General features: G+C 38.6%; 1 protein-coding gene across 3 annotated transcripts in view; it reads left to right on the top strand.

The window, feature by feature from the left end:
• NOL10 (nucleolar protein 10) overlaps positions 1 to 27,421 on the top strand; it is a 104,305-nt gene that overhangs the window by 28,174 nt on the left and 48,710 nt on the right. For 2 of the 3 annotated variants that reach the window (XM_069494186.1, XM_069494187.1), the window contains 4 exons: positions 2,677 to 2,755; positions 3,887 to 4,036; positions 7,228 to 7,294; positions 14,917 to 14,969. In XM_069494186.1, coding sequence (XP_069350287.1) covers positions 2,677 to 2,755; positions 3,887 to 4,036; positions 7,228 to 7,294; positions 14,917 to 14,969 — 349 coding nt within the window. The remainder of the gene's footprint in view (positions 1 to 2,676; positions 2,756 to 3,886; positions 4,037 to 7,227; positions 7,295 to 14,916; positions 14,970 to 27,421) is intronic. The other variant, XM_069494188.1, reaches the window with a different exon arrangement.

The following is a 27,421-nucleotide window of genomic DNA, read 5'->3' on the forward strand; positions in this document are numbered from 1 at the left end:
TTCATTATTAGATATCCATTTACAATTTTATGATTATATACTGAGGAAAAATTTTTAGAACCTGAATTTCTATGTTAAACAGCATACATGTTTTAAAGGCTTTTGTTACATTGCTAAATTATCTTACAGAAAACTAACATCAGTTTAAATGGCTACCCACATGCTTAGAGTGTACATTCTCTCAACTGTCCTCAGCCCAGGCCATCTATCACATTATTGTTAATAAATTTAAAGTCAGAGCCAGGTGTGATAGCTCACGCCTGTGGTCCTAGCTATTTGGGAGGCTCAGGTGGAAGGATTGCTTGAGCTCAGGAGCTTGAGGTTGCAGTGAGCTATGATTGTGCCACTGTACTTCAGCTCGGGCGACAGAGTGAGACCCTGTCTCTAAAAAAATAAATTCATTCATTCATTCATCCATGATGGGTACCTTAAAAAAAAGAAATTAAAAAAAATAGTTTGGTTTTTTTTTTTTTTTTCCGACAGAGTCTCGCTCTTTTGCCCTGGCTAGAGTGCCATGGTGTCAGCCTAGCTCACAGCAACCTCAAACTCCTGGGCTTAAGCAATCCTTCTGGCTCAGCCTCCCGAGTAGCTGGGACTACAGGCATGCACCACCATGCCTGGCTAATTTTTTCTATATATTTTTAGTTGTCCAGATAATTTCTTTCTATTTTTTAGTAGAGACGGGGGGTCTCACTCTTGCTCAGGCTGGTCTCGAACTCCTGACCTCGAGCGATCCTCCCGCCTTGGCCTCCCAGAGTGCTAGGATTACAGACATGAGCCACTGCTCCCGGCCCCAAAAAATAATAGTCTTTAAGTAAGCTGGGTGTGATGGCTCACATCTGTAATCCCAGCTACTCAGAAGGCTGAGATGGGAGAATCACTTGAGGCCCTGAGTTCAAGAATAGCTGGGGCATGATAGCAAGACCCCATCTCTAAAAAGTAATAATAATTATATTAAAGTGTTAAAGCTTGAGGATATTGTCTAACAAACCTTAGTAGAAATAGTAGCTAACAGATAGTACTTTACATACATTAACTTATTTAATATAACAACCCCTTGCTATAGGAACTGTTATTGTATTTTACAGACGAAAACATATCCATTAACGGCATACATACTATTCAGTCTTTAAGAATTATGTTGCAGAAGCTTATTTAATACTCGGGAAAGATATTCCAAATATACCTGCCCCTCCCCTCCCTGCCACTTTATCTCCCCTGCACATATACCTTTAAGTGGAATAGCAAATCATGCTGTTGCCTGTAGAGTTTTATCACATTTTTGTAAGAAAAACAATGAACATGTAAGAAGTTGTAGGAAAAAATTTGGATATATACCAAAATGGTAAACATAGTTTTTCTTGCTAATTCAGTTTCAGGTGATTTTACTTGTTTCTTTTTTATGCTTAGCTTTATTTTTTTTCCTACATACCTTATAAGCTGTCACTTCTGTTATTTTACAAAGTTTAGGAAGGTGGGGCCAATACAATATGGGAAAGAATTAAGTGTAAATATTGAGTAGGGCAGGCAAGCTGTCATTATTTGGAGATGACATGATTGTCTGCCCAAGAAACTCAGTAGAATCAACTGTTAACCTCTAAGAATTAATATGAGAGTTAAATAAATGGGTTACAAAATGTGCAAAAAGCAATGGCTTTGGCATTTATCAGCAATATCCAGTTAGAAAGATCCAATGGAAAACAGTTCTCATAACAACAAAATTGTAAAATACTGAGGGATAAACTTAGTAAGTACCTATATGAAGAAAATGAGAAAATTTTATTAAGAAACAAAATTTGAATAAGTAGAAAAAATATGAGGGCTATTGGGAAAGTATCCAGCCATGTAATCTTTCTCGTTATGTTAATAATGAATGGATACTTTCCGGACAGCTGTGGTATAAAGTTCATTTTGAAGATTAAATGACTAAACATGATGTGGATATGAGGTCTCAGAGTTCAGAACCGATGCTTCCGGGTAGTTACAGGTTGAGGCTTTAGGTGGCAGAAGAGACCTGATGATGCCAACAGAGGGGTGGGAACCTCAGGCCATGGGGAAACATGTGGCTTTCCTGATCCTTAAATGGGGCTTTTTGACTAAATCCAAATTTTGCATAACAAATCCTTTATTAAAAGGGGTGCAGCAGAGAAAGATGAAGCTTGTCTTGCCTCTTTTGGTGCTTAAAAAAGAACAATCTTGAAATAAGAAGGGTGCAGGTTCCCTACCCCATGCTGCTGCTCTTGGTTGGTAGATGAGGGGCATATTCTAATGTCATGGCCATACCATTCATTCTGCCTTTGGTACTTTGAAAGGTTCTAGGGTCCTCATTTGGAGATTAGTCTTTTATTTTAGCTGGGAATAGCTGATTTTAAAATGGAAATGAATGTACCCATGTCCAAATATAAAATTCTTTCCTCTTAAATAAAAAAGGGGATGTTTCTGTAAATGTTTTATCCTGGCTTAATTAAAATGGAAGATAAAGGTAGATTATATTTGTATATAAAACATTTTAAAATTTTGATTATGAAAGTTTGGATATAATTACCTTTTAAACATTCTAGAAGGCTACAAATATGATTTTTCTTGTTAGATTTGAAGTGAAGATTAGTAATGAACTTGTTACTTGAAAGGAGATTTGGCCATATATTCATAGAGCTTGAATATTTTGCCTTTCAGGATAAACAGTTTACCAACAATCTCTGCTTTGAAATTTAATGGTGCCTTGACTATGGCAGTTGGAACATCCACAGGGCAGGTAAATATGTTTAATTTGGAAACTGCACATGTAAGTTGCTGTTTAGAGGCATGTATGTGTCGTGAGAAACATACTGTGAAAACAGAAAATGAGGCATTACAGTTTGGGTCAGAGTGGGGAGGGTACTCCAGACTGCTGGATTCTTCTGGCACCTTGAGAAATCTTGACTCTTGTCTTAGTGGTTGGTCTGAGATGCTTTGAAGCTGGAGCTACAGTGAGGTAGGCCTCAGGTGTTCTCTTAATAGTGGTTTGGAACATTTTTCTTTGTGTATGGAACAGAATTCTGTCGTCAGGCAAGTTTGTAATTCTGTCAGACTCCTACTCTTGCAGATTCACAGTGGGTTTCAGTACATATTGAAGGCTCTGAGGAATTCCTGCAAAGAAATGTGTTTAGTAAATGTTTTAAAAAATTTATGTATTTGAGGAACCTTTTTTGACATAGTACCATTAACCACATGCAGTGAGTGGCCAGCATTAGTGATGCTGGCCTAGGAGTACGTCTTTCTTCCCTTCTTTCCTTCAAGGCAGAGTCCACACATTTCTCAGTTAGTCTCAAGAGGTCTGAGACTCTGTCTCTAGTAGATTGACTACTTCTGTAATCATTTACTACATCTGTCACCTGAGACTGAGACGCAACTTCCCCAGCTCCCTTGCCTCCAGTGACAGGGACAGAAGAGATTCCTCCTTCTCCCGAGATGTCATAGCCTTGCCACCACCTTTTGTTTTGAACCTGCCAGGACTGTTCCTCATTATGCCTTTCATTCTCATTTCCATCATCTGCTACGACAGGCCTGGTATGTAACAGGCCTCAGTATATATTTATTCAATTCACAAATGAAACAAATTCTTAGGGCTTTCTTTTTGTTCTTTTCTTAGTATAGCTCAGTAGTTCTCAAACTTAGTGTGCTTAAAAATTACTCTCGGGTTGAATTCATAAAACTTTGCACTCTAAGGGTAATTTAAGAGATTTTTCTAGAGTACTATGGCCTGCTTTAGGATCTTAGCACCCTGAGTAAGCTTATTCATTGTGTTCATAAAAAGGTAATGAAGCAAATGGCTGTCATTCTAACTTTTAAATGTTTCTATTTATATTGTTTAAACAGAAATAACTTGGTTTTTTTTTTCTTTTAGGTTTTATTATATGACCTTCGATCTGATAAGCCATTGCTAGTTAAGGATCACCAGTACGGGCTGCCCATTAAATCAGTTCATTTCCAGGATTCCTTAGATTTGATTTTGTCTGCAGACTCTCGAATTATCAAAATGTGGAATAAGAACTCAGTACGTATTTTTTGTTGAAATTATTCCCTTCTTTATCTGAATATGTTCCTAATGTTTCTTTTCTTTTTTCTTCATTTTTTTTTCATTTTTCTTTCATACATTCCTTTTCTTTTTGTTGCCTTTTTTGGATTATGGGTTCTTGAGAAAGATACTGAGTATCCTTTTGGGAACTTAGTAGGAGGTCAGTTATTTCAGTGTAGATAATATCCATATTTAGTTAAAGTGTCATTATTGCTTTGTTCTGTTAAAACGTTTTCCTGATTTGCTACAACTGGCATGCATTTTATATGTTAAGTTAGGGAGAGAGAAAAATCACTGTTTTAAAAAGTCATTCCTCACTTGAGCCCAGCAGTTCAAGGCTACAGTGCGCCATGATCACACCTGTGAGTAGCCACTGCTCTCCATCCAGTCTGGGCAACACCACAAGACTTTGTCTCTTAAAAAAAAAAATTGTTAAAAAAAGTTGATCCACGAGAAATTCCTCTAGATTTTGAGGCTCTCTCACAACTCTAGAAAAGTTACGAGCTACTAATTACATTTCCACATCAGTAGTATACTTCTCAATTTCATACCTTTTCTCCACCTCAAACAACTAGATTTTAGGAATGACACCTTTATAATAATTTCTAACAATTTTTTTAAGCAATATTTTCCTAAGAATATTTCTCCCCTCAACTCCAAATGATATTTGAAAAGTAATAAAATCCTCTGTTGCTGATTTTAGTTTGCCTTCTGCTTTTCATTTTTCTCGTTAAAACCCAAGTATTTTGAGAGAACAGTAAAAGATGAGTTCATCAGATGAATGGGAAGATTGCATCTAGGATAGCATTTAAGACTTAAGAGCTGCTTTTAAGAGTTCTTTGCATTTAATTAATTAGAAACTCAGCATCTTTTGTTTTTTTAAAAACGGGTCACCTTTTAAAAAATTCATATTTGAGGTGAAGTTGAGTGGAAGATCTGGCCTCAGTGTTAATTGCTTGAGGGCAAACACCAGTCTTTTCCACGGGGGCTGCTCGTGCTCAGGGCACAGGTGCCCAGACAGCCCTGTCACGGTTCAGCCACCTGTCGGGCAGTCCAAACTAATTTACATTAAAACAATATTTTTAATACTGCAAATGCATTTTTTTTTTTTTTGAGACAGGGTCTCACTCTGTTGCCTAGGCTAGAGTGCAGTGGTGTGATCATAGCTCACTGTAACCTTGAATTCCTGGGCTCAAGTCATTCTGCCTCAACCTTCCAAGTAGCTGGGATTACAGGCGTGCACCAACCCACCCAGCCAATTTTTAAATTTTTTGTAGAGGCAGGGTCTTGCTGTGTTGCCCAGGCTGATCTCAAACTCCTGGCTTCAAGTAATCCCTCTACCTCAGCCTCCCAAAGTGCCGAGATTATAGGCACGAGCCACCACACCCAGCATGTTTTTATTTTTAAAAATTTGTAAAATACTGATAAAGTAAAAGTTATCCTTGACCTGGCTTCCAACCTACTTCAAGGTAATGACTGTTACCAATTTGGAGTATCCTTCAGACCCTTTAATTGCTGCATAGTTTTCTATAGTATGTATTTCTATAAACTGTAGTGCCATTTCTTTTTTGTTCCATGCTATTGTAGTTCTCTTTCCTCCTTCCCTCCCTTTTGTGTCCTTCTTTTCCTTCCTGTTTCAGTGGAAACTTGTAAAGAAAGGGAGGTAGCTGAGTGAATGTCACTGTCTTTGAACTAAGTCTTGGCCACAGTTTTTCACTGGGTGTGCACTAACCATCCTGCCCAGGCACTAGCTCTGCTCCCCTTTGCCATGGGAGCTCAGCAGGTCGTAGTGTCAGTCCTCCAGTAATGAGTTAGAGGTGCAAGAGCTGGCAGAAATTTTCAGTGTCACATCTTGAAATCATCGTACTGTAATTGCTACAATAAATTTTATTGTGGCATTTTTTATTTTTTATGACTAAATATTTCCTCTTGACCAACACCGAAATTATGTGGTTTTGCTTGGCTTGCTTACCTAGTTTATTTTTCTCATCACTTGTCCTCACACCTACCTTCTTATCTTCTGATTTTTTTTTTAGTTTCTTTCTCTCAATTTTTTAAAAATATAGTACCTTTTCCCACATTTAAAATAGAAATGCTTTACTTTACACAATAACTAATACTTTATGTATCTATAGAATTTCTTTTTGTATTTTACATCCATTGTCTTACTTGACCCTCCTCACAACCTTGTGGTACAGGTGTGACAATGTTGTCCTCATCTTCCACATTGGCCACCTCTCTTCCTTTGGTTTCTTTGAATATAAGTTGGATATATTTCATAGATTATGACAATTTTTTTTTTTTTTAAGAGATGAAGTCTTGCTGTGTTGCCCAGGCTGGTCTCGAACTCCTGGCTTCAAGTGATCCTCCCACCTTGGCCTCCCCAAAGTGCTAAAATTACAGGCGAACAGTCACTGAGCCTGACTGAGAATTTTTTTTTAGGTTGATAAATAACTTGTTTTAAACTTTTTGTTTGAGGACCATGTTGACATCATCTTTACAACTTTGTATTTATTTTTTTTTGACAAATCACTTCTCTTACCCTGGGCCTGAGTTTCTTCATCTCTAAATTGAGATCCTTTGATAAATTGACAAGATGAATTCCCTGAGATTTTTTAAAAATTTAAATTCTGTGATTCTAATTAGGTTATTCTATTTCTTTCTTTTATTTTTGAATGAAGGGGTGGAGGTTTGTGAGGGGGTTGCTCAGTCGCCTTGTATTTTTTTGTTGAGAGAGAGTGTCACTCAGTTGCCCTGGGTAGAGTGCAGTGATGTTGTTGTAGCTCATTGTCAGCTCCAACTCCTGGGCTGTGAGCAATCCTCCTGCCTCAGCCTCCCCAGTAGCTGGGACTACAGGTGTGTGCTGTTAACGCCCGGATGGGTTTTGTTGTTTTGTGTATTTTTTTTTTTTTTCTTTTCTCTTTAGTAGAGACGGGGTCTCGCTGTTGCTCAGGTTGGTCTCAGACTCCTGAGCTCAAGTCATCCTTCCACCTTGGCCTCCCAGAGAGCTAGGATTACAGGCATGAGCCACCACGCCCAGCCAGGTTATTCTATTTCTTTACACAGCAGTTGGTTATTGAGTTGTTTCCAGTTTATTTTCTTTATGTGACATTGCCAAAAGTTGTTGTCCCTTAACTATTTCAATAATTCATTTTTGCTTACTATTTTAGGGGAAAATATTTACTTCTTTGGAGCCAGAACATGACCTTAATGATGTTTGTCTCTACCCCAACTCAGGTAAGCATGCATTCTGTAGTGAATGATCATTCAGTGAGACAAATCTAGGCTATACGTTTTTGGGTTTTAAGTTCATTTTATTTCTTAAGATAAGAGTTTGGCTTGGTCAGGACAATTCTTGGATATTTTACTTACTTGGAAGAATTAAGAGCAGGAAGTGGAGTGGATGATTCAGAAAATGGTACTCTTAGTGACTCAGTCAGTCCTCAGCCCACCCAGCTATTACTAGAAACTGGTAACAATACACGGGTAGGTGGCAGGCAAAATGCTATTTTAGTGTGCTCTTTTATGTGGTTAGTAATAGTGTGTGGAAATTAAGGATAGGGATTTGGAAAAGGCTGGAGTTGCCTGATGGCACACGGTTGGCTCATGAAGCCATGGGTTTTGGTATATTCTGTGGTGTATGCTGTTCAGCAAATTACGTGATAGATTTCAGAATTTAGCAATACATTCAAGGCAAATCTATGAAGAATTTCAAGGTATGAGATAAGGATGAGAACAGTTCCTATGCTCAAGCAGTGTACCCTGAGGACAGACATACACAGATCATTTTGATAGAAGGATGCAAGGCAAAGCCTGAGGAGTCCTGTCATATATGTACAGACAGCACTGTGGCCACATGTTGGAGTGGTTTCAGCTGGAGCACCCAGAGGATGGTGTCAAGAGGACTGATTTGCATCGTGCATGGAGTGCTGAGTGAGATTTGGCTAAACGGAGTTGGAGTCTGAGGTGATTCATAGGAGAACAGTGTCAGACTAGTAGAAAGGATGGGCATGTAGGATTTGTTTGGGGACAGGGAGGACCCTCATGTTCCTGTGCTGCGGTGGCCCTGGGGAGGCTGGCTGGGGGGCAGAGAGTGGCAGCTGGGGGAGGTCTGGGCATGATGTACTGGCTCCTCTGGGCTCCGTTTGTGGTCAGAGAGGACATGTCCAGACTGTGTTTTCCAGAAGGTGAGTTTATCTACTGTGGAAAGGCTAGGTTGGTTTTGAAGTAAAATGACTAGGAACCGATTGATATTCTGAGTTGAGATGGGAGCACAAGCAAGAGATTAAAGATTATTCTTTTTCTAACATTTGAGTATTAGGAGGTGATGGGACAGTGGCAGTGTCCAGCACAGGGTCTCACCTGGCTGCCCATCAGCATCACCTGGGCAGCTTTTAAAGGACAGATTCCTTGACCTCATCCCAGGTGTACTGACTCAGAGTTTCTGTGGAGAGGGCCCAGAACTGTGTATTTTAATACGCTGCTCAAGGGATTCTCGTGTAGCAAGCCTTGAACTGACCCACATACTTGCACTTGGGAGCCCTGTCTTGTATACAGTAGAAATGTGGTCTCGAGATAAGCAGGTGTGCAGATAGAAGGTTTTGAGACATATAAACAGAGATTGTCCCATAAACAGTGGGAGTGAATGAGATTACCAATGGGGAAGGCTTGGAGTAAGAAAAGAAGCAAGCAGGAGCTGGTTCCTTTTGGGGGAGAAAGTGGGGGAGGAGCTGAGAAACCCCATGGGAATGGACAGAACAACAATAAAAGGACCCACAGTTTTTGAAGTACAGGAGAGGTTCGGTGGGCATTGCTCAGCAAGTATTAAGTGTTGTAGAAGTTGGGGCAGGAAAGAACTAAGATTTGTTGAATGCCACTGTGTTATCAATCTGGATGATGGATGCTGTAATATAAATTTGTCATTTAATCTTTTTGTTACTCTGTGTAGTCAGTGGCCCACGATTTTTTTCTTTTTCCTTTCTCTCTGTTTTCTTCCTTAACTATTTTTTTTTTTTTTTTTTTTTTTGAGACAGTGTCTCGCTCTGTCACCTGAGCTAGAGTGCAGTGGTGTCATCATAGATCACAGCAATCTCAAACTCCTGGGCTCAAGCGATTCTTCTGCCTTAGCCTCCGGAGTAGCTGAGACTACAGGCATGCGCCACCACTCCTGGCTGTTTTTTCTATTTATGTAGAGACAGGGTCTCACTCTTGCTTAGGCTGGTCTCAAACTCCTAACCTCAAGTGATTCTCCTGCCTCAGCCTCCCAAAGTGCTAGGGTAACAGGTGTGAACCTCTGTGCCCAGCCTTTCTTACCTCTTAAGAGGTCAGAAAAACTGGGTGATTTGTCCAGGGTTGGTGACCCAGCTGTGTGGCAGAGCCACAGTTGGAATCCAGCCTTCCTGACTGAGGAGCCCTTGCTCGTTCTAGTTACATGCTAATCTCCCGAGAAAGATGAGATCTGGACCTTGTAATTCACATTTCACCTGTGATAGTTGAGAGGATTTTATTGTAATCATGGGGGTGAGGTCAAATTCTGTTGAGTTCATGAATAAATTTTAGATTGGGTCCTAGTTGAGGTATTGAAATGACCTACATTGGGGTCTGGGCTAAGTAGGAAGGTGAGTGAAGCAGGTAGAGTTGAGGTAGGAGTGAAGGAAAAGGGTGCAGAGGTGACAAAATACTTTCTTGCCTGGTGCTGTCCAATTTGGTGCCACTGGCCACACATGGCCATTGAGGTGTACTGTAAGTGTGAAATACACACTGGATTTTAATGACATTGTTAATGTGAAGTAGATCATTAATATTTTTTATATCAATTACATGTTGTAATGAAAATATTTTGGATATATTGGGTTAATAAAATATATTAAAATTAATTTCACCTGTTTCTTAAAATTTTTTTCATGTGGCTACTAAAATATTTTAAACCACATATGTGGCTCACACATTTTCGTTGGACAGTACTGGGGAATCTGTAGTGGTTTAGGATGCTGGTAAGATACAAGGTGTTAATAGTGCTTGAGCCTGGCTCAGTAGAGTGGGGATTACTGAGGCTGGTTGGCTGCCTCAGTCTTCATTGTAACCAAGAATGAAGAGACACCTGCTGAAGCAGGTGCCAACCCTGTGGGCTGGTGTTCATACCAGGCTGCACTGCCAGCTGTAGACATGGTAGCACTTCTCCTGCACCGAGTGTAGCACTTGTGAGAGGAAAGACATTCTTCTCTTAACCAGAGACCCTCATCACACCTAATAAAAATTGCAACCTTTTCCTAGTATTATTTTGTATCCCATCCATTTTCAGATTTCTCCAATTGTCCCCGAAAGGCTGTTTTTTAGCCTGTTTTTTTGAATGAGGATATAATTAAGGCTGTTATATTTAGCTATTGTATATCTTTAGTTTCTTTCAATCCAAAGTAGTTCCCCCATCTGTTTTTTTCCTTCTCTACAACATTGACTTTTCTAAGATCAGGCCAGTAGTCCTGTAGAATGTCCCTCATCCTGGATCTGTGTGATTGTTTCTCATGGTGGTATTTAACTTGTTCATCCACATTGTATTTTTCCTAAAATAGAAGTTAAGTCTAAAGTCTTAATTTGGTTTAGGTTAAATATTTCAGACAAGAATAATGTGTCAGCTTCTGGGTTCTCGGATCTCATCACATCAGATCATCTTAGTATTGGTGAGGATAAAGTTGATCACTTTGTTAAGGTGTTGTCTTCATTACAAAGTACAGTTTTCTGAAAAATAACAATTTTAAGAACGATGTTTCGGACAGAGGGATGACTGTTACTGTCAAATAACTTAGAAGAGGTTAATCAAACATACAAAAGATAGCCCAATAATTTATCTGATAAGATGGCAAGCACAGTGAGACAAGTATCTCGCCGCTTCTCTGTGGCTCGGATCTGAGTGTGGTGCGTTCGTGTGCTCTTTCCCTTGCTTTCCCACACCTTTTTCCTTCAACTCTCTTCTTTATGTTTTGTGCTTAATCATTATGGGCTTAATCATATTTTAGAAAAGCTGAAACCTTCTACTTTCTTTTTCTTCTCACTTACTCATTTTGGAGTAATTAAAGTCTAATCATGATTTTTGTTTTGTAATGTTTTTCTAATACTAAGACTGCTCAGAATATTGAGAAATGGTCCCGCCTCTCTGGCTTATTTCCCGGCCCTGCTCCTGTTGCTCATCCAGCTGCCTGTATAGCATCTGTACATCGAGCAGCTGCTCCCGTGCAGGTCGGGGCGCCTGCAGAGGTGGCGTGACTCTATGACTGGTGTGCATCCGAGTCACGGCACAGGGAGCTTGTAAAGCTTACGTATGTCTGAGTCCCACTCCAGACATGTGGAATCAGGATTAGTGGTTTCAGAACCATTGATAGAAAGAAAAGAAGGTGGGCATTGGGCTTGAGAAAGACCTAATTCAGGCTTAATGAGGGCAATTATCCAGCCTCAGCTTTCTCACCTCCCTTGTCGGCGATTGGAGATTGCCTGTGCTGTTGAGTGTGAAGCAGCCTTTTCTTTATCAGTATCCTCCAAATACACAGAAAACAACTATTGGAGTCATCTGTAAATGTCCTTGGTACTTTGTGTAGTAAGTTCACATGCCCCATACTTCTCTCAGAAGTTTAACATAGAGCAGGGACATCCCTGCCAGTCCCCGCTGGCACAGTTCTGTGCACACAGCCTGTCTCCTGAGCTGTCCAAGGCACTGGCTGATGCTATATGTTTTAGTGCAGTGCTTCTCAAACGTGTCTAGTGAAGGACCAGGATTTTGTTCTGTTTTTTTTTTCTTTGTTTTTAAATTTCTGATCCATTGCAGATTGATACTTTTGTAAAATACCATAAAAATGATCACATATTTGGATGTCACTGCAATGTTGAATTGCTATACAGGTTTCTAAAATGCTTCCTTTCAATTTTTGCACTTATTTCCTGGCCTGGTTTTGCAGACTGGCCCTGGGTGCACACTTTGAGTAGTACTGCTGCAGAGCACTGATTTTTCTTTTTTTTTTTTCTTGCCCACCCCCTTCAAGAGCACTGATTTTGTATCGTGAGCTTCAGTGAGTCCTTTAGCCCCTGAAGCACACGCAGACGAGTATTGATAGGCGCATGTTTCTGGGGAAGATAGTATTTTATCAAATTCTCTCACTGTATGATTACACAGCACACTGTATACTGCACATTGTACGGTACTGTTTTATTTTGGAGGCATGTTCTTTTGACTCTAGGTGCTATCTTTTCTCTTTAAAAATTTGCATTTTTATTGTGGAAACAATAATAAACACCAATATTAAAGGAAATGCAAAGGACAGAACCTTCCATTATGCCACAATCTCTTTACAAGAACTAATACTATTTTTATTAGAGAAATTATTATTGTATTCATCCTGCGTTCATATGTTTTAAATTGTCCTCACGCTATACATACAATTATCTTTTGCTTTTAAGTTTGACATTATATCAAAATCATTTTTAATGTTGCTATATGGTATTTATACTGACCCTTTTTGGTGGTTTATTATTTGATTGTGCAAGAAGTCTTCTGATTTTATCTTAGTTATTGGAGTCTTAGTGTCCCATATTACATGGGCTTTGGAATCAATACACTGTCAGCTACTCTCCTTATTAGCTGTGTGGTGACCTTGAGCAAATGAGTTAACTTTCTGAGGCTGTAAAGTACCTGGTGCTCACACTCCATTCTTCTCTTGCCTATATTTCTGCTGAACTAAGTCTTTCACTGGTTTGAGTTTTCTGTTTCTACTTGTTAGAAACTTCTGATACTCGTTGGGCTTTGTGAGGTTTGTTATTTTTCTCATTTATAATTGCTTTCAGCCCTAACCCTCCCCACTTTAGTATGGTAGCAGATCAGCTCGTATCATTGGCCATATATGGCCAAGTGAGGTCCTACTCCATTGTAGGACACAATCGAGCTGCGTCCAGTTTGAATTCTTTTGTGTAATTAGATTAGAGCCCTTTCTATGGTTCCTTTGGTAGGTGTGGTTGTGGTTCATTGTTGAATATTCAGTGTTCATCGTTGAACCAGTGGAGACAGGCTTAGGAGATGTCTTCAGGAACTTTCTTTTTAGTTGTAACATGTTGCTTCTATCCCCAAAACTTCTTCCTTAATAATGTCTGAAGGCTCTTGGAGAAAATTGGGCAGTGCTGTTAGTGGAAGCCTGGGAGGCACAATCAGTGGATGTCATTTCCTCCCACGTAGACCTCAGTGGACATGCTGTGCCCAGGGCCAGGGGAAGTGCTGAGAGGAAAGGTTTTATGGGCTAGAAGCTATGAAAAACAGCTCTGATTTTTGTTTTGATTTAATTTAGACTTGTATTCTTGCCTTTTTAAGGCTTCATTAAGTACTTTTAGATGTTTTTATGGGTCAGGGGTGTATATGTATTTTTGGTGACCCGTTCGTTGGTCCCAGTTCAGGGCTAGCTCACGCTTTTGAGTTATAGGCAAGGCGTGGTTTTGGTAAGATATCGTTGAATCCCTGCTTTCTGCTTGAGGGGTAATTCGCTTTATTCACTCAGCATTTCATTTCTGTAACAGCATCAAATATTAGCACTTTTAGAAGCTTTTGTATTAACAAAAGGAAGGGCAACACAAATTATTTTCCTTAAACAATCAAATCATTATCCTTAACATTTGGTGTTTTTAATTATGATTATGTGATCTGGTAATCTAAATGTTTTCCCTCTGTGGGTTCCTTTACTGTATTTTGGAAACAGATTTTTTAAATGAATATAATTTGGTTGGTCTGCAACAGTCTTTAAAAATAAGAGCTCTTGAGTTTGACTTTTAGCTGTAACATTCCCTCACTCGTCCCTTTGAGCTTTGTTTTTCTGATCAGTAAAATAGAGATAATATTTCTTATTTTAGAAGGTTGTCACACTTTCACTAAGATAACGTGTATTACAAAGGACTAGTTAAATGTTTGCTGACCTGAGTTTTATTTGAGGTACAGCAGTCTGGAGAGAAGCTATGAGGAGTCTTGGTAGCTGCATATTGCCACATTGGAGCTGCTTCTGAAAACTTGAGGGGGGACTGTGTTGCAAAAGTGGCAGAGAAAAGAGAACAGGACTGCGATATTTGAATGCTTTGATACTAAATTATTTAGTACCAAAGAATAATGAATTTATAGGTTACTGTTGCTCCTGGGGTTATGGGGGATCCTGTATTGAATGCCAGAGAGTTACTGCTTCCTTCAGTTTTGCTTTCTTGTAATGCCGGTCCCAAGGAGACTACATTATTACTCACCCCGTTGGTTCATTTTGTTAAAATTCCCTTGTGGGAGAGTGACTGTGGTATAGTCAGGGCTCTTAGGATCGGTCCCTGTAGGTCTTTCTGGTGTAGCTCCACATAGCATTCCCCATAGTCATTTAAGTTTAATGCCAAAGTAAGGAATTTGCTGTGACATTTTGTGGGAAATGCTTTAACTTGTTTCTCTGATTCCTGGTTAACAGAAGGAAGCCTTTCTTAACTTCTTCATTATTATTCTAATAAATTATGCACTGAAACTACATTTTATCTATGTGTTTGAAAATTAAAACTTTCCCCCTAAAAGTGATGGCAAACTTTATATAGACCGGAGCACCTTATGGTGCAAACTGCCTGCTCATTTACTTAACTAGTACAACCTGATCATTTCATAGGTGGGGAGGTTGGCCTTTCTCATAGCTTGAGGTCGCCCATCTAAAGAATCAAGGACCAGACCTTGCCTCCTGGGGCGCCCAGCTTCCAGGCTGGGCTCTTCTCCTGTACACCATGTACTGAGTACCTCAAGCGTTTCAAAATGTAAAACAAGTAGAAAGGATACTTTTCCCCCCTGTGTTTACCCTTTTCATGTGTTTTATTTTTAGGAATGCTTCTTACTGCCAATGAAACCCCCAAGATGGGCATCTATTACATTCCAGTAAGTAATACAAATAAGAGTTATAATAAAAATAGGACAAGCAGAGATACTTTGTTTTTAAACTGGGTGTATTGAGGGACTTTGGGTCTACATGTGGCTATGTAAATTACACACAGTGGACTCACTTATAGGTTGAGTCCTGGAGCCAGTAAAATAATGCTTTCTTTTATGGGAATGTTTTATTGGTAACTATTTAATACCATTGTTAAAATAGATGTTAGAAATTAGTATTTATTCTTCAGATTTACATTTGTTTTTTGTTTCCAAGTGTTTCAGAATCTTAAACTTTCAGCTATTAGTGAAGAGGTCTGATTCTAAAATAGAAATCTGATGCTCTCTTCCAGTCAGCTCACTGTAGTTTGTTTCTTTTAAGTTACTTAATAAAAGAAACCATTTCAGATCTACATGATCAGTATGACATGTAGTTTACAATCTATTCTTTTTTTTCCTCCTTAGAGAATTCTCTCTTATATAGCCAGAAGCTTCACTACCTTTGCCTTTTGGTTTATAACGGGAAAGAAACAGAGAAATGTAATCTCCTAAACAGAAAAATACGTAGTGTACAGTTGGCATTGGATTACTTTATAATCAGTAAACATCTCCCTTATCTGAGAGCTGAGGAGGAGAGTCAGGTGAGGGGCATTGAAGATCAGAGCTTGAGGGAGGTGAACTCTCTGTAACCACTGTCAGCCTCCAGTTACGAAAATTCTTCCTATGTATGATAGTTCTTTTGAAATAGCTCAGCTATGTGTGTATTTCCAAAACAAAGGGTTCTGCTCGCTGTTGACTTTCTGTGGTGTCAGGAAACTGGTATGTTGTTGAAACTGCTTTGAGATATTTCTTTTGATTGATAGTGAAATGAAGGCCATTCAAGTGGGAATCATTGTAGTTTTCCTAAGTTGCCATTTGTTCCTTTTCCAGTCCGTGTTCCAGACTCTCACAGATGCTGCTTCTATATTCCTTTCAGTTCATCCATCTTTCCTTGTATTCCTTTGTTGAATAAATATTACGGATGTGTCAACTGTATGTCAGGCACTGTGCTGTATGCTGGCAATGTAGGTGTTCAGGGCACTACCCCTTGCCACGAGGAGTTACCGTTAGGGAATAAAACAAGAAAGTAGGCGATTTCAATTCTGTGTGGTGAATGCTATGACAGGAGTAGGGAAGGGAACTTTGAGAGCACATCGGAGGGGAGACCTTGCACCCCGTGTGGCTGGGAGCTGGTGGGAAGTGTGATGGGTGCTGAGAGAAAACTTCCTAGAGAGAGTGACTTCCAAGGAGGGGCCTGAGCAGTGGTTATTAGACTGGATGACGGGGTGGGGTGGGGAGCAGAATGGGAAAAGGATCTTGACAGTAGAGGGAACAGTGTGTGCAGAGCCCAGGGAGAAAGTAACTCAGGTGGCTGAGTATGGGGCCTGGGGTTTAGGAGCCAGATCAGGAAGGGTCTCATGAGTCAGTTGTGGGCATGTAGGACAGCGAGTCCTGGCAGAGTCATAGCCAGGAGAGTGATGGGATCAGGCTTACATTTTGGAAAGACTCTTTTGGCTGCTGCAAGGCGACTGGATTAGGTAGGATCTAATCCAGAATCAACAAGAACAGGCTGTGACACTCTACAGGACAGATGATAGTGCCTGCGTTGCCTGTGCCAGGCCTCCTCTTTTGAGTTCTGGGATAATCTAATCTGGCAGGCAGTAGTTTCAGCGGGTTTGTTATCTTCGAAGTGCCCAGTGGTGTGTCTCGGAGGTGTTCATTGGGAAAGATTGGTATAGAACACCAGAAGTATCTTCCCTCAGAGCAGCACTATGTAGTCTTCTCCCAGTTTCTGCCCCTTTGGAGAACGTTGTCAAAAGAGCAGAACAAATCAGCTTACCTTGCCTCCCTAACCTTTATGTCACGAGAGAGGTCTCTTTTCATCTTCCTCTTGGTATTACTTGCTGTGTTTTGATCTTCAGCAACTGCCCATTGATGCCCTGGGTCTTAGATCCCTTCCCCATGTCAAAAGTAGATAGAACAAACTAGTGGAAGGGTGAGAAACACTCTGAGATGGAGCGTAGACGGAGGAGGAAATGGAGAAGGAACTACAGGCCGGAGAGCTTCATCGTGGGGTGGGAGCAGTTCTGAAGACTATTGCAGTAAGGCCGTTGTAGGGGCTGGTGCGAAGATGGTGGCAGTGAGGATGGAACAGAAGGGTGGTTAAGTTGTGAGAAAGACTTGGTAACTGCTTGGATGTGAGGAGGAAGGAAGAAGAAAGAACCCAGGATGACACCCCTGGTTTCTGCTTAGGCAACTATGGATGACGATGTCATTCCAAGTCCGGGAAGAGGTGGGAAATGTTAGAAATTATTTTCCCTTTGGTATTTTCTGCATTTTATAAAATGGCCTTTTAAAGAAACAGACACACAACTTTTTTGATTATGTATACAATGTACACAAATTTGTATTCTAAGTGTGTTACAAAGTATAAGAAAATAAAAAACCACCTATCCCTTCTTGATAATATTATAACTACTATTAATATTTGGATGTATTGTCTTTCAGTTATATTTATAATATTATGAATGTGAAGTCATTTTATATATGAATTTATATCCCGTTTTCTTCAAATAACCTTAGGACTGTTAATGACAAGATATTAAAAATTACCTAAGATATTTTTAGTTACCTTCGTTATATTTCACTGGTTTATGACATTTGTATTATCTTAGAACTATAGGAGACGCATTATTCACTTCTGATTCTCAGGGGTCTTTATTTCTTAGGGTGGGCTTTTTTCTTCTAAATAATGGGGACTTTAATTAGCATGAGCTCAAGAGGGGCCAGATGATAGCCAGGTCATGAACAATTGCTTTCTTGACAAATATTAGCTTATCTTTAAGAAGATCTGTTTAATTTCAGCTTTGTAACTGAGATCTAACAGAAAGCTGTGAAAAAAATCCACAGAGCCTTTCGCCAGGTGACTGCACGTGGGGACGGCGTGAGCAGCTACTCTTGCTAAGCTAAGCGTTTAGTGCCTTCCTGGCCTTTCGGCCCTGCTGCCTTCCCATTGAGTGATATTTTATAGCGCCACTTGTCTTTGCTTGGAACCTGCTCTTGGTAATACTTCTTCAAAGCAAAGAGAGCCCACAGGTCTGAAAGCCTGCCATTTTTCATAAGATTTTATCAAACTTACTAAGCTGCTATTTGGCAGGTTCATTTGAGGCCTATAGAACTAGAGATGGGTGTGTTTAATATATGATCCGTACCAAGTTTAGGAGGTCTAGACTGTGATTTGTATTAATTTCTTATAAATCAAGTATGAAAACTCTTTTTTCCTCCCTTTGGGGCTGTTCCGAAGATGAAGACAGCTTAGTACTCTTTTAACTTGTTGATTTTTGCCTTTCTGTTTGATACCATCTTTCTTGAATACTTGAAATCTTTAGTTCTTGATTTACACCAACCTCTGCCACTTAGATATCTCTGTAGCTCTCTCATCCTTTGAGACCGGGTGGGTTTTCTCTAGTCTTTGTCCCATTTTCTCAGTACTTTCCTTTTGTTCCCTCTCAGAAACCCAGTTCTATTATTTGTTTGTTTGCTTGCTTCAGGGTCTAATTCATCTGCAGCTTCAGAGACTAATGCCAGGAATAATTTTTCAAGTTTGATTTTCCTCTGAAATGTAATTTAATCTTAGGTTAGTTCTTTATAATTAACACCCTTGGCAACTGTGTAGACTCCAGAGGGAATCCAAGTCCCCTATGGCACCCAACCCGAAACCCAGCCAGTGTGGTTAATATTGTTTCTGTTGGAAACGTTCCTGAGCACCAAGCCCCTAGTGTATGGTGAGCTCCTGCAGCCGCTCACTACTAGGTAGTTGGTTGCCTGCATGCTTGGTAATATGGATGTGTAAACCTGAGGAAAAGTGAAGGAGAAAAATATATTATTCATTTAAGAAGCTATTTGATATAGAAGAATAAAAGTGATTCAGTTAATTAAGGGTGTGTGTTTTGTTTGTATTGTTTCTTTTAACATGTCGATTGAAGCTGTTATAAAGATTATATACAGTGTCACTGAACTCAGCTTTCAATATTGGCAGTTAGGTATTTTATTTTAAAACATTTTCTAGGAAAAAACTCCTATATTATTTCTATTAAAATGTTTTGATTATTTAAAATCAAAACACATTGGTTAAGTATTTTAACATTTCTATTTAATTTAAATTTGGGAGGTACTCTAGGAGCCTGCAAATGGGGCAGAGTTAAAAACACAAAGGATCATGTCTACCCTGCACTAGGGCTTCTGTTTCTGTTAGGAAATATCACTTAACTTATCCAGCATAATTCGTAAAACCCGCAAAACTCTGTCTTTATAAATAGAGAAGACTACATGTTAAAAAGCATAAAACCTTAAGAGTACTTGCTTCACTTAGTTATAAAACACATAACACATCCTCACAGAGGCATGCAGAGCCAAAGAAAATGCACAGACGTTTTATTAGTAGCCAAATTTTGTGGAATGTAATAAAGAGTTCAGTTTAGTGAATGTCTTTAAGTCTCTCAACTGCAGTGAGTTATCACATCACCCCAGAAGATTTATGGCTGAGCCAGGATCTTCTGATACCATTGTGGTGTTCATTTACTTCTGCCTCCCATGGGGTTTAGCCACCAGTTTAGGGCACACGTCTGTACTGCAGTACCTGTGGAGACCACTGGCCAGCAAGTGCTGCAGTTTTGGGGGTGGTCAAGGAGGCACTTTTTAAATAATTGCAGCATTTGGAAGTCAGTTTTAGAGAAGTGGCATGAAAAATTTTGCAGTAAATATATGGATATTTGCAGTCTGTAAGATTTTTTTGTTCACTAAAGAAATAAAAGTAGATTTCTAGTCTTTTTATCAGTATTTTTTTCTCTAGGGGCTTTTCTGATAAAAACAAAGAAATTTATGTACAACTTTTACTGGTCTCTCTGTGGTGAATTGAATTTGTTAGTCTAATTCTAAACTCAACCACTGTGTCAGATTGTCTGTTATAAAGGGTTTTATGGATACTTTTTGATCATCCCTGTGTGGCCTTTTTCATAAATGATACCTTTTTTCAATCAAGTTCAGTTATTTTAAATATTACTGTTCTGGTGTGTTTTGGCATAATTTTCCAAAGGCTTAAGAATATAGCCTTACACTTTACCTACATTAAGCAGATACTACATTTTATCAGCTATCCAAATTATATCTTGTTTTAATTTAACATTAGATTTGACAATATCTTAGAAATAGCTGCCTCAGTTTCTTAGGTGGATGACTTCTTTGCTCTTTTGTCTATTAATATTTTTATTTTGTCTTTCCTATGTTGTAAAAGTAAATGTAGGAGACCAACAAGTGCTTTTATTTATTCAGTAAGGATATTACACAAACTTTATTCCATGCAAAAAATTATAAAACATATAAAAATTTTAAAGGTATAAAATTACCTTCAGGCTATGTGTATAAGATACAGAGGAAACATAAATGAACTTTATGTTTAAATTTGGGTCTCATTCCCACGATTCACATTATGTTTATGCAAATACTCCAAAATCAAAAACACTTCTGGTCTCAAGCATTTTGGAAAAGGGATACTCAACCTGTACTGCCTTTCCTGGACAGTCAGTTGTACAAATAGGATCCTTTTCTCCTTTAACTTACATTTCATGTACAGATTACTTTATCTCCCAGTAGCATTTAGAAACACAGTTAATCAGGCCTCCTCAAAACTCTGTGCCCAGCTTCTAGAACACACATCTTCCTGGTTTTCCTCCTGTCGTCTAGTTGGCCTTTCTCTTTGCTGACTCCTTCTAATGGTGTGTCCCATGGCTGGGGGTGTGGCTCCCTCTACCCCATGTTAGTGAGCCCTGGGGCTTAGTCCTTGTCTCTTCCTGGTCTGTATTCTCTCCCTAGAGAGCTCATTTATCCCTCAGCTTTATAGACAGCTGTGTGGTGATGACGTCCAGTTTTCTCTCTCCTGCCTTCCCTCTGAGCTACAGAGTTGTGTATCCATCAGTCTACATGGCTTCTCCCCTTAGATGTCTAGTGGCACATTTTATCCTAGCTTAAAAAGTCCTATGCGATGGACAAGCAGAAAAAGACTAAAGAACCAGATTCTCTGTTTTCTCTCACCCAACAGAGAATGGATCTCTACAAACCATTAATCCATTTACAGAGATCAGCAAATGGTCAGACCATAAAACCAAATTCCTAGCCATGGCTTCCATAAATGGGGAATAACTTATCAGCTGTATGTTAACCAAAACACAAAATTATCAGAAGAAATTTAAAATTAAACAGAGACAGCCAAATTCTACTGCCCCTTGGATTCACCTCTGGCAGCCAAGGAAAACTGCCTGGATTTGAGCATCCCAAGTGCAATGCACTCTGGTGAGGAAGTTTTCTTGGCTGTGCATGTGAATCCATTGGATATCTTAGTGAGACTTCCAAAACTGTTAAAGAATAATTTTCCAAAACAGTCAAATCATGACTTTCATATAGATATAAAATGAATACATGTTAAAAATTTTAATTTAACCCATTAATTAAATGAGGGAACCAGGTACATGTTATATATAACCAGATCGAAGGAGAAGTCTAAAAAAGCATAAATTTACATGTAATAAAGTTGTGTTGAATTGAGGATGTGCAAATGGATACAAAATGGGCTTTTCCAAAGGGATGAAGGTTTAACTGTCTACCAGCCAAAATTCATTTGTATGTCAGCAGGCAATTATTTTGCATTGTTTTTGGTTACCTACAAATCGCAGAGTTGTAAAATAGATTCCATAAAGTCAAAATCAGATACTCTTGAAGGGTGTGCTGTAGACCAGGGGTTTGGCAAACTAAACACTAGCTGCCTATTTTTGTAAATAAAATTTTATTTGAACACAGGGTGCCCATTCACTTATGTATTGTCTATGGCAGCTTCCTGACTATAATGGCAGAATGAGTAGCAGTGACAGAGACCATATGGCCTGCAAGCCCTAAAATATTTTCCCTACATTTATTTATTTACTTCTTTATGTGAATCTTTCCCCATTCTAGTATAAGACATGGACACAGGGACATTGTTTTTTCTTTTTCCCTGTTATGTCTCCCTACCTAAAACCATTGTCCATCACACTGTAGGTACCCACTTAATAGATGTTGAAAACTTACGAGCAGATATGTGTGAGTATCCTGATTACTGTAATTTGGGAAATCTTAGAAATGGTTGTATATTTTTTTGAGGGAGTGGGGGTATAGGATCATTCTCTCTTGCTCAGGGTGGAGTACAGTAGTATGATCATAGTTCACTGTGGTTTCAAACTCCTGGGCCAAGGGATCCTCCTACCTCTGCCTCCCTCATAGCTAGCACTACAGGTGCATGCCACCATGCCTGGCTAGTGTTTTTATTTTAATTTTTGTAGAGATGAGGGTATCACTGTGTTGCCCAGGCTGGTCTCAAACTCTTGGCCTCAAGCAGTCTTCCACCCTCAGCCTCCCAAAGTGTTAAGATTACAGGCGTGAGCCACTGCACCCAGCCAATGGTTATATACTTTGACAGTGGCTGGTTTGCATTACCTTTTAACTGTCCTTATACCAGATTGGAATTTTGCATTTGCCTTTTGTTGTTGTCACTATTGAAATGCAAAAGCAGAGAGCATGGTTCATAACTGCCAGAATATAATTTTTATACAGTAGTATTAGCATCAGTTCTTTGGCTCTGACAGTGCCTTCTAATCAGCCAGATCTGAAAATCTTGGTATGATGCAATAATTGTGTTTGGGAGTACTGACAGATTTCTAAAAGTAATGCCTTGTCCAGAAGATTTATAGTGATTCTTTTATGAGGATAGATTAATTAAACTTGAAAGGAGAATATGAATACAGGGGCATTTAGCTTTTTTGTAGCTTTTTGGGATTTGTGTGAAAGTTGGCTTTGTAAATAGGGTACAATGGACTTACCTGTTTTAAAGATTGGAAGTAATGCCTTTTATTTTTCTTCCTATGTGTACCTGTGCTTTTTAACTAGAGTTGCTGGCAATGCTATATATGCTTCTCCCTAAGATTTGGGTTTGAATGTGGACTGGGACTGGTCCAGTTGATCTATTTCAATTCAAAGCCAACACTAGAGGCTCATTTTTGTTTACTAATTTGATATGCTAGAGAATTCCCCAGATGAGAGATCTCTTTGGCCCCCTAGTATATGTTGAAATGGCCCTGAATATATAATATTAGTGTCCATGTGGAATCCTAAAAATGATTGATCACATTTTCATCTAAAATGCACATTTAAGGGGAGAGCCATTAGACATAACAACAAATAATTTTGTTAGAAATTGCCATTTTATAGTTCTGCCAGCAGTATATTCTCTTGGTTTGGGAAGATAGTGCCAGATGCAAAGAAAATTATCCCCTGAGAATTTGCCAGCCTACAAAGGATGTTCAAGACAGAACATAAACAGGACAGGAGTTGCTAAAATCTTGTCCGCACCGAAGGATTTTTCAGAGTGCTTTAAACGAAGGGGGAAACTTTGGAGCATAGGCTATTAGAGCTGGAAGGGATCTTTGAGGTTATCTAGTCCAGCCTTTAATTTATAGCTGAGGAATCCAGTTATTGCTCAAGGTGAAATGACAAATTTGTGGCTGAGGTGGTTCTAGAAGGCATTTCTTTGTTCCACATTGCACAGTAGAAAGAATTTAGACTTTGGAATTTGTTCGACTTGAGTTTAAATAGTAGCTTTGCCACTTACAAATTTTGTTACCTTGAATATGAGTGAGTTGTTTTCTCTGAGCCCTAGTTTCTTGAACAACAAAAGAAGCATGATATTGTAAGATAGTTGTATGAAATGGACATACTTATTCAATCATTTCTCATGTTCAGCATATTTCTTGCAATGAGCAGAATCCAAGGGGTCCATTGGCAAAGTATTTTTTTTTTTTGATAACTATTCTTTCTCTGAATATTGGCAAAGTATTTGAATAAAAATTATGGTGTTACATGGGCAAGGACTTCTATTTAGCTTTTTTTTTCTTTCATTTCAGTAGATTTAGGTGGTATAGGTGGAGTTGTGTTACATGGATATATGTTGTGGTTGATAAAGTCTGGGCTTTTAGTGTTATGTAGCTTTTAGAAGGAATATCATGTTTATTTTAGCAAAATAAAGATATACTGAAAAGGTTGTGACAAAATCTTAAATGTGAGCAAGGAAAATAATTTCAGAAATACGATTTAGGATCATTCAGTCTGTTAACAGATCGTATAAAATACAAGTTGAGACAAAACTATTGATGCCGTTGGTTTGCTGTTAACTATTGAAACAGAAAGCAGTGATAACATCTGGTTGTTAAAATAAGAAATCTGATTTTTAAAAGTGAAGTCCATTTCCCCAAATTATATCATCAAAGAGCACTCTTTATAGAAAATAATGGGAAATAAAGACAAGCAGAAGAAAACTCAAACACTTCTCCACTACCTAAAGACAAACATTTTGCTATTTTTTTTTTCAACGTTTAATCGGAAACATCGTTGATACGGTTTTATATGTTGCTTTTTTTCCACTTAATATTTCCCTGTGTTATTATAAACTCTTAGAAATTATTGAGAAGTAGATTTTGTCTATGAATATAAAGGTAATATATAATTTTTTTTTAATGTGTAAGAAAAAATGTGAAAAAAACAATTACAGTCTCACCAGAGACATTCTTGCCAACATTTGGAATACTTCAGCAGCTATTGATTGAATTTATAATGAAATTCTACAAGAAACTCATTTACCTTACATAAATTTAAATAAAAGCCCATTAAGATGTTGGGGGCTGAAGACCAGCTGGGGAGGAGAGAGGGAAGTGTATGTGGGGATGGGAATGCATGCGCGTGCTCCTGAGCGGTTTCAGTTACGTGGCCATCCACTCCATTGCGTGGGCATATTCCCCAGACTACACTTGAGATGAAAGAGCCTTTCTTGACTGAGAGAACTCATCCCTGATTCCGGAAAGCGTCCACTATATGTGATCAATTACCTTCTCTCCTGTGCATTTAGGATGGTGTTAGTTGTGTGTCATTGTTGGAAGTTTGAGAAAATAGTTAATTATTTTTTGTGTTCTGTGGTTGAAATGAGGAATGCTGTTTGAAAAAGGCTGCTTAAATCTGTTGTGTCTGAATACCTCTCATCAAGATGCCATACTGAATATGATTCTGGTAATTTAAGATAGGAGATTTTTTTGTACAACGCAGCCACTAAATGCCAGCCACCCACTATATCTGGTCCTATTTAGACATCAGAGGAAAATATTCTGAAGGGCTTTTCAAGTTTAATTTTGATTGTATTCCATTTAGTCCTGTCTGCTTGACTTTAGAACCTGATCTCTATGTAAGAGGTTAAACCAATGAAATTCGACTTCAGAAATATTAAATGTAATGGATGGAGTAGGAGAAGGGGAAGGTTTTTAAAATACAGCACGTTCAGAATGGATGAGACAGGGATTAGCAGCAGCATTTCTTTAAAAAAAAAAGTTCTGCAGGTTTTGGTCAACTCTAAGAGGAATAAATATTTAGAATGTTGGCAGTGGTTCTACACGTGAATGGGGAGAGAAATACAAGGAGGTACAATGAGGTGGGGGCTGCCTTAGGGCTTCTAGTGTGTTCATCAGAAATACTGCTAGTGGTAATGAGTTGGAGAAAGCTCAGAAAAGAATTTAGAAATTGTGTTTTCAGGCACCATCTAGAGAAGGCATGTTTTTAGGATCTAGGAAAAGAATAAGCTCTTGAAAGAAAGGTACCTAATGTGAGGTACAGAAACAGTGGGGTATGGGGCTGAAGAAGAAATTTTTCATTATTGAGAGTGTGGGAAGAGCTATCAGACTGTGTGCGGAAGTGAAGCACTCACCTTGCAGAGCTGCTAAAAGAAGAAAAAGACGAGTTTGAATGAAAAACATGATTAACTTTGAGTTCAAACTTGGGTTCAAGGATAAATATTTTTTAGATGTCCTGATTCATACTAATGTAAATGGGGCATATGCCTAATTTTAGTCTCCAAGAAAGGTATTTTAATGATAAAGCCTGTAAGAAAGATCTAGAAGGATAAGACATCTTAGAGAAGGTGAAAGACCTAATTTTATGGAAAAAATGTGAGGCATTTATGGGCAGAACCCAGCAGGTCAGTGGAAGAGTTATATGCATGACTGAAATGGGAAGTAAGGCACAAATGTCAGGTGGCTAATACATATTCTTTTGTAGTACAAACAGGTTGTTTGCGACTTTACAGAGGGGAAATGTGGGCTTCCTATTTTAATCTAAACACTTTCAGGTAGTAACAGTATCTGTGCATTTTTCTCAACAAAGGACATCCTCTCCATTTCCCATCACAATTTATTGGGTCACAAGAATAGCAGAGATACAGAAGCATTAATGTGTGACAATCAGGAAGTAATTTTTTGAGCATCCTGTCACATTTTCAAAAGTTAATTTCAATTCTGATTGGGTAAAAATTCATGTAATTTCCACACGGAAATATTTGATGAACATATGACATACATTGCTACTTGTTTTTGCATAAACAGTTACACATCTGGCATGCCCATTTTCTTGAAAATAAATGATGACTTCCTATTCAGATGTTGGTTTGAATCCAGTATTGACCAAAGGCCTTGTCTACCAGTTCTGGCTTTTCCCTCCTTCTTGGTGCTTACCAAGTTGATCTCTTTACCATCCTTGTTTTACACAAGATAGAGTGGTAAGTAAAGCTGGTTTTTTTCAGTGTCCTGGTATGGTCACTTAGGTGGCAGTGATAGAATATAGTGTTCATACCAATGATGTTTGAGTCATGTGGTTTTTGTTTTAGTTTTTCCTTAAAAATAGAAAGCAGGTTATAAGGGGTCTGGGCTACGTTCATTTTAAATGCCCAGCTTATACAGACAATGATAAGAAAATTCTAGGCTTACATGGTCTTTTCTTTGCTTCAGTGTTCTCAAATCCCAGGAAAGTTTGTCTTCCGATCCCCATGTACTAGGATGTAAACTCCATGAGGCAGGAACTTTATATGTTACACTTTTTGCTGTATCCTTGATGCTTGGAACTGTGTCTCATACTTAATAGGCTCTCATTAAATTTATTCCGGTTTAAAGGAATGAATATTATTGATTATTTTTAAAAATGTATTATATTATGAAAAAATTTCAAAATATACATAAAAAGAGAGAAATATAACAAATTCTTTATCTACCCATCTCTTTGCTTCCGTGTTATCAGCTTTTCCCCCATGCTATTTTTGGGGGGTGAAGATGGGGATGGCTTATGTTACTAGCACTATAAATTGCTCTAAAAGGTAGTTGTTGAAAATTGTTAAATGGGAATGAATACTTGATCTTTACAAAGACACAAATCTTCAATAATGTTGTGTATTTTACCTTCTTGAAGAACATTATTCTTGGTTGGAAAACAAATAATATATAAATGACAGTAGTGAGACATGTTGAAAG

The sequence above is a fragment of the Eulemur rufifrons genome, chromosome 19 (genome assembly GCF_041146395.1).
Source record: "Eulemur rufifrons isolate Redbay chromosome 19, OSU_ERuf_1, whole genome shotgun sequence".
NCBI classification, from domain to species: domain Eukaryota; kingdom Metazoa; phylum Chordata; class Mammalia; order Primates; family Lemuridae; genus Eulemur; species Eulemur rufifrons.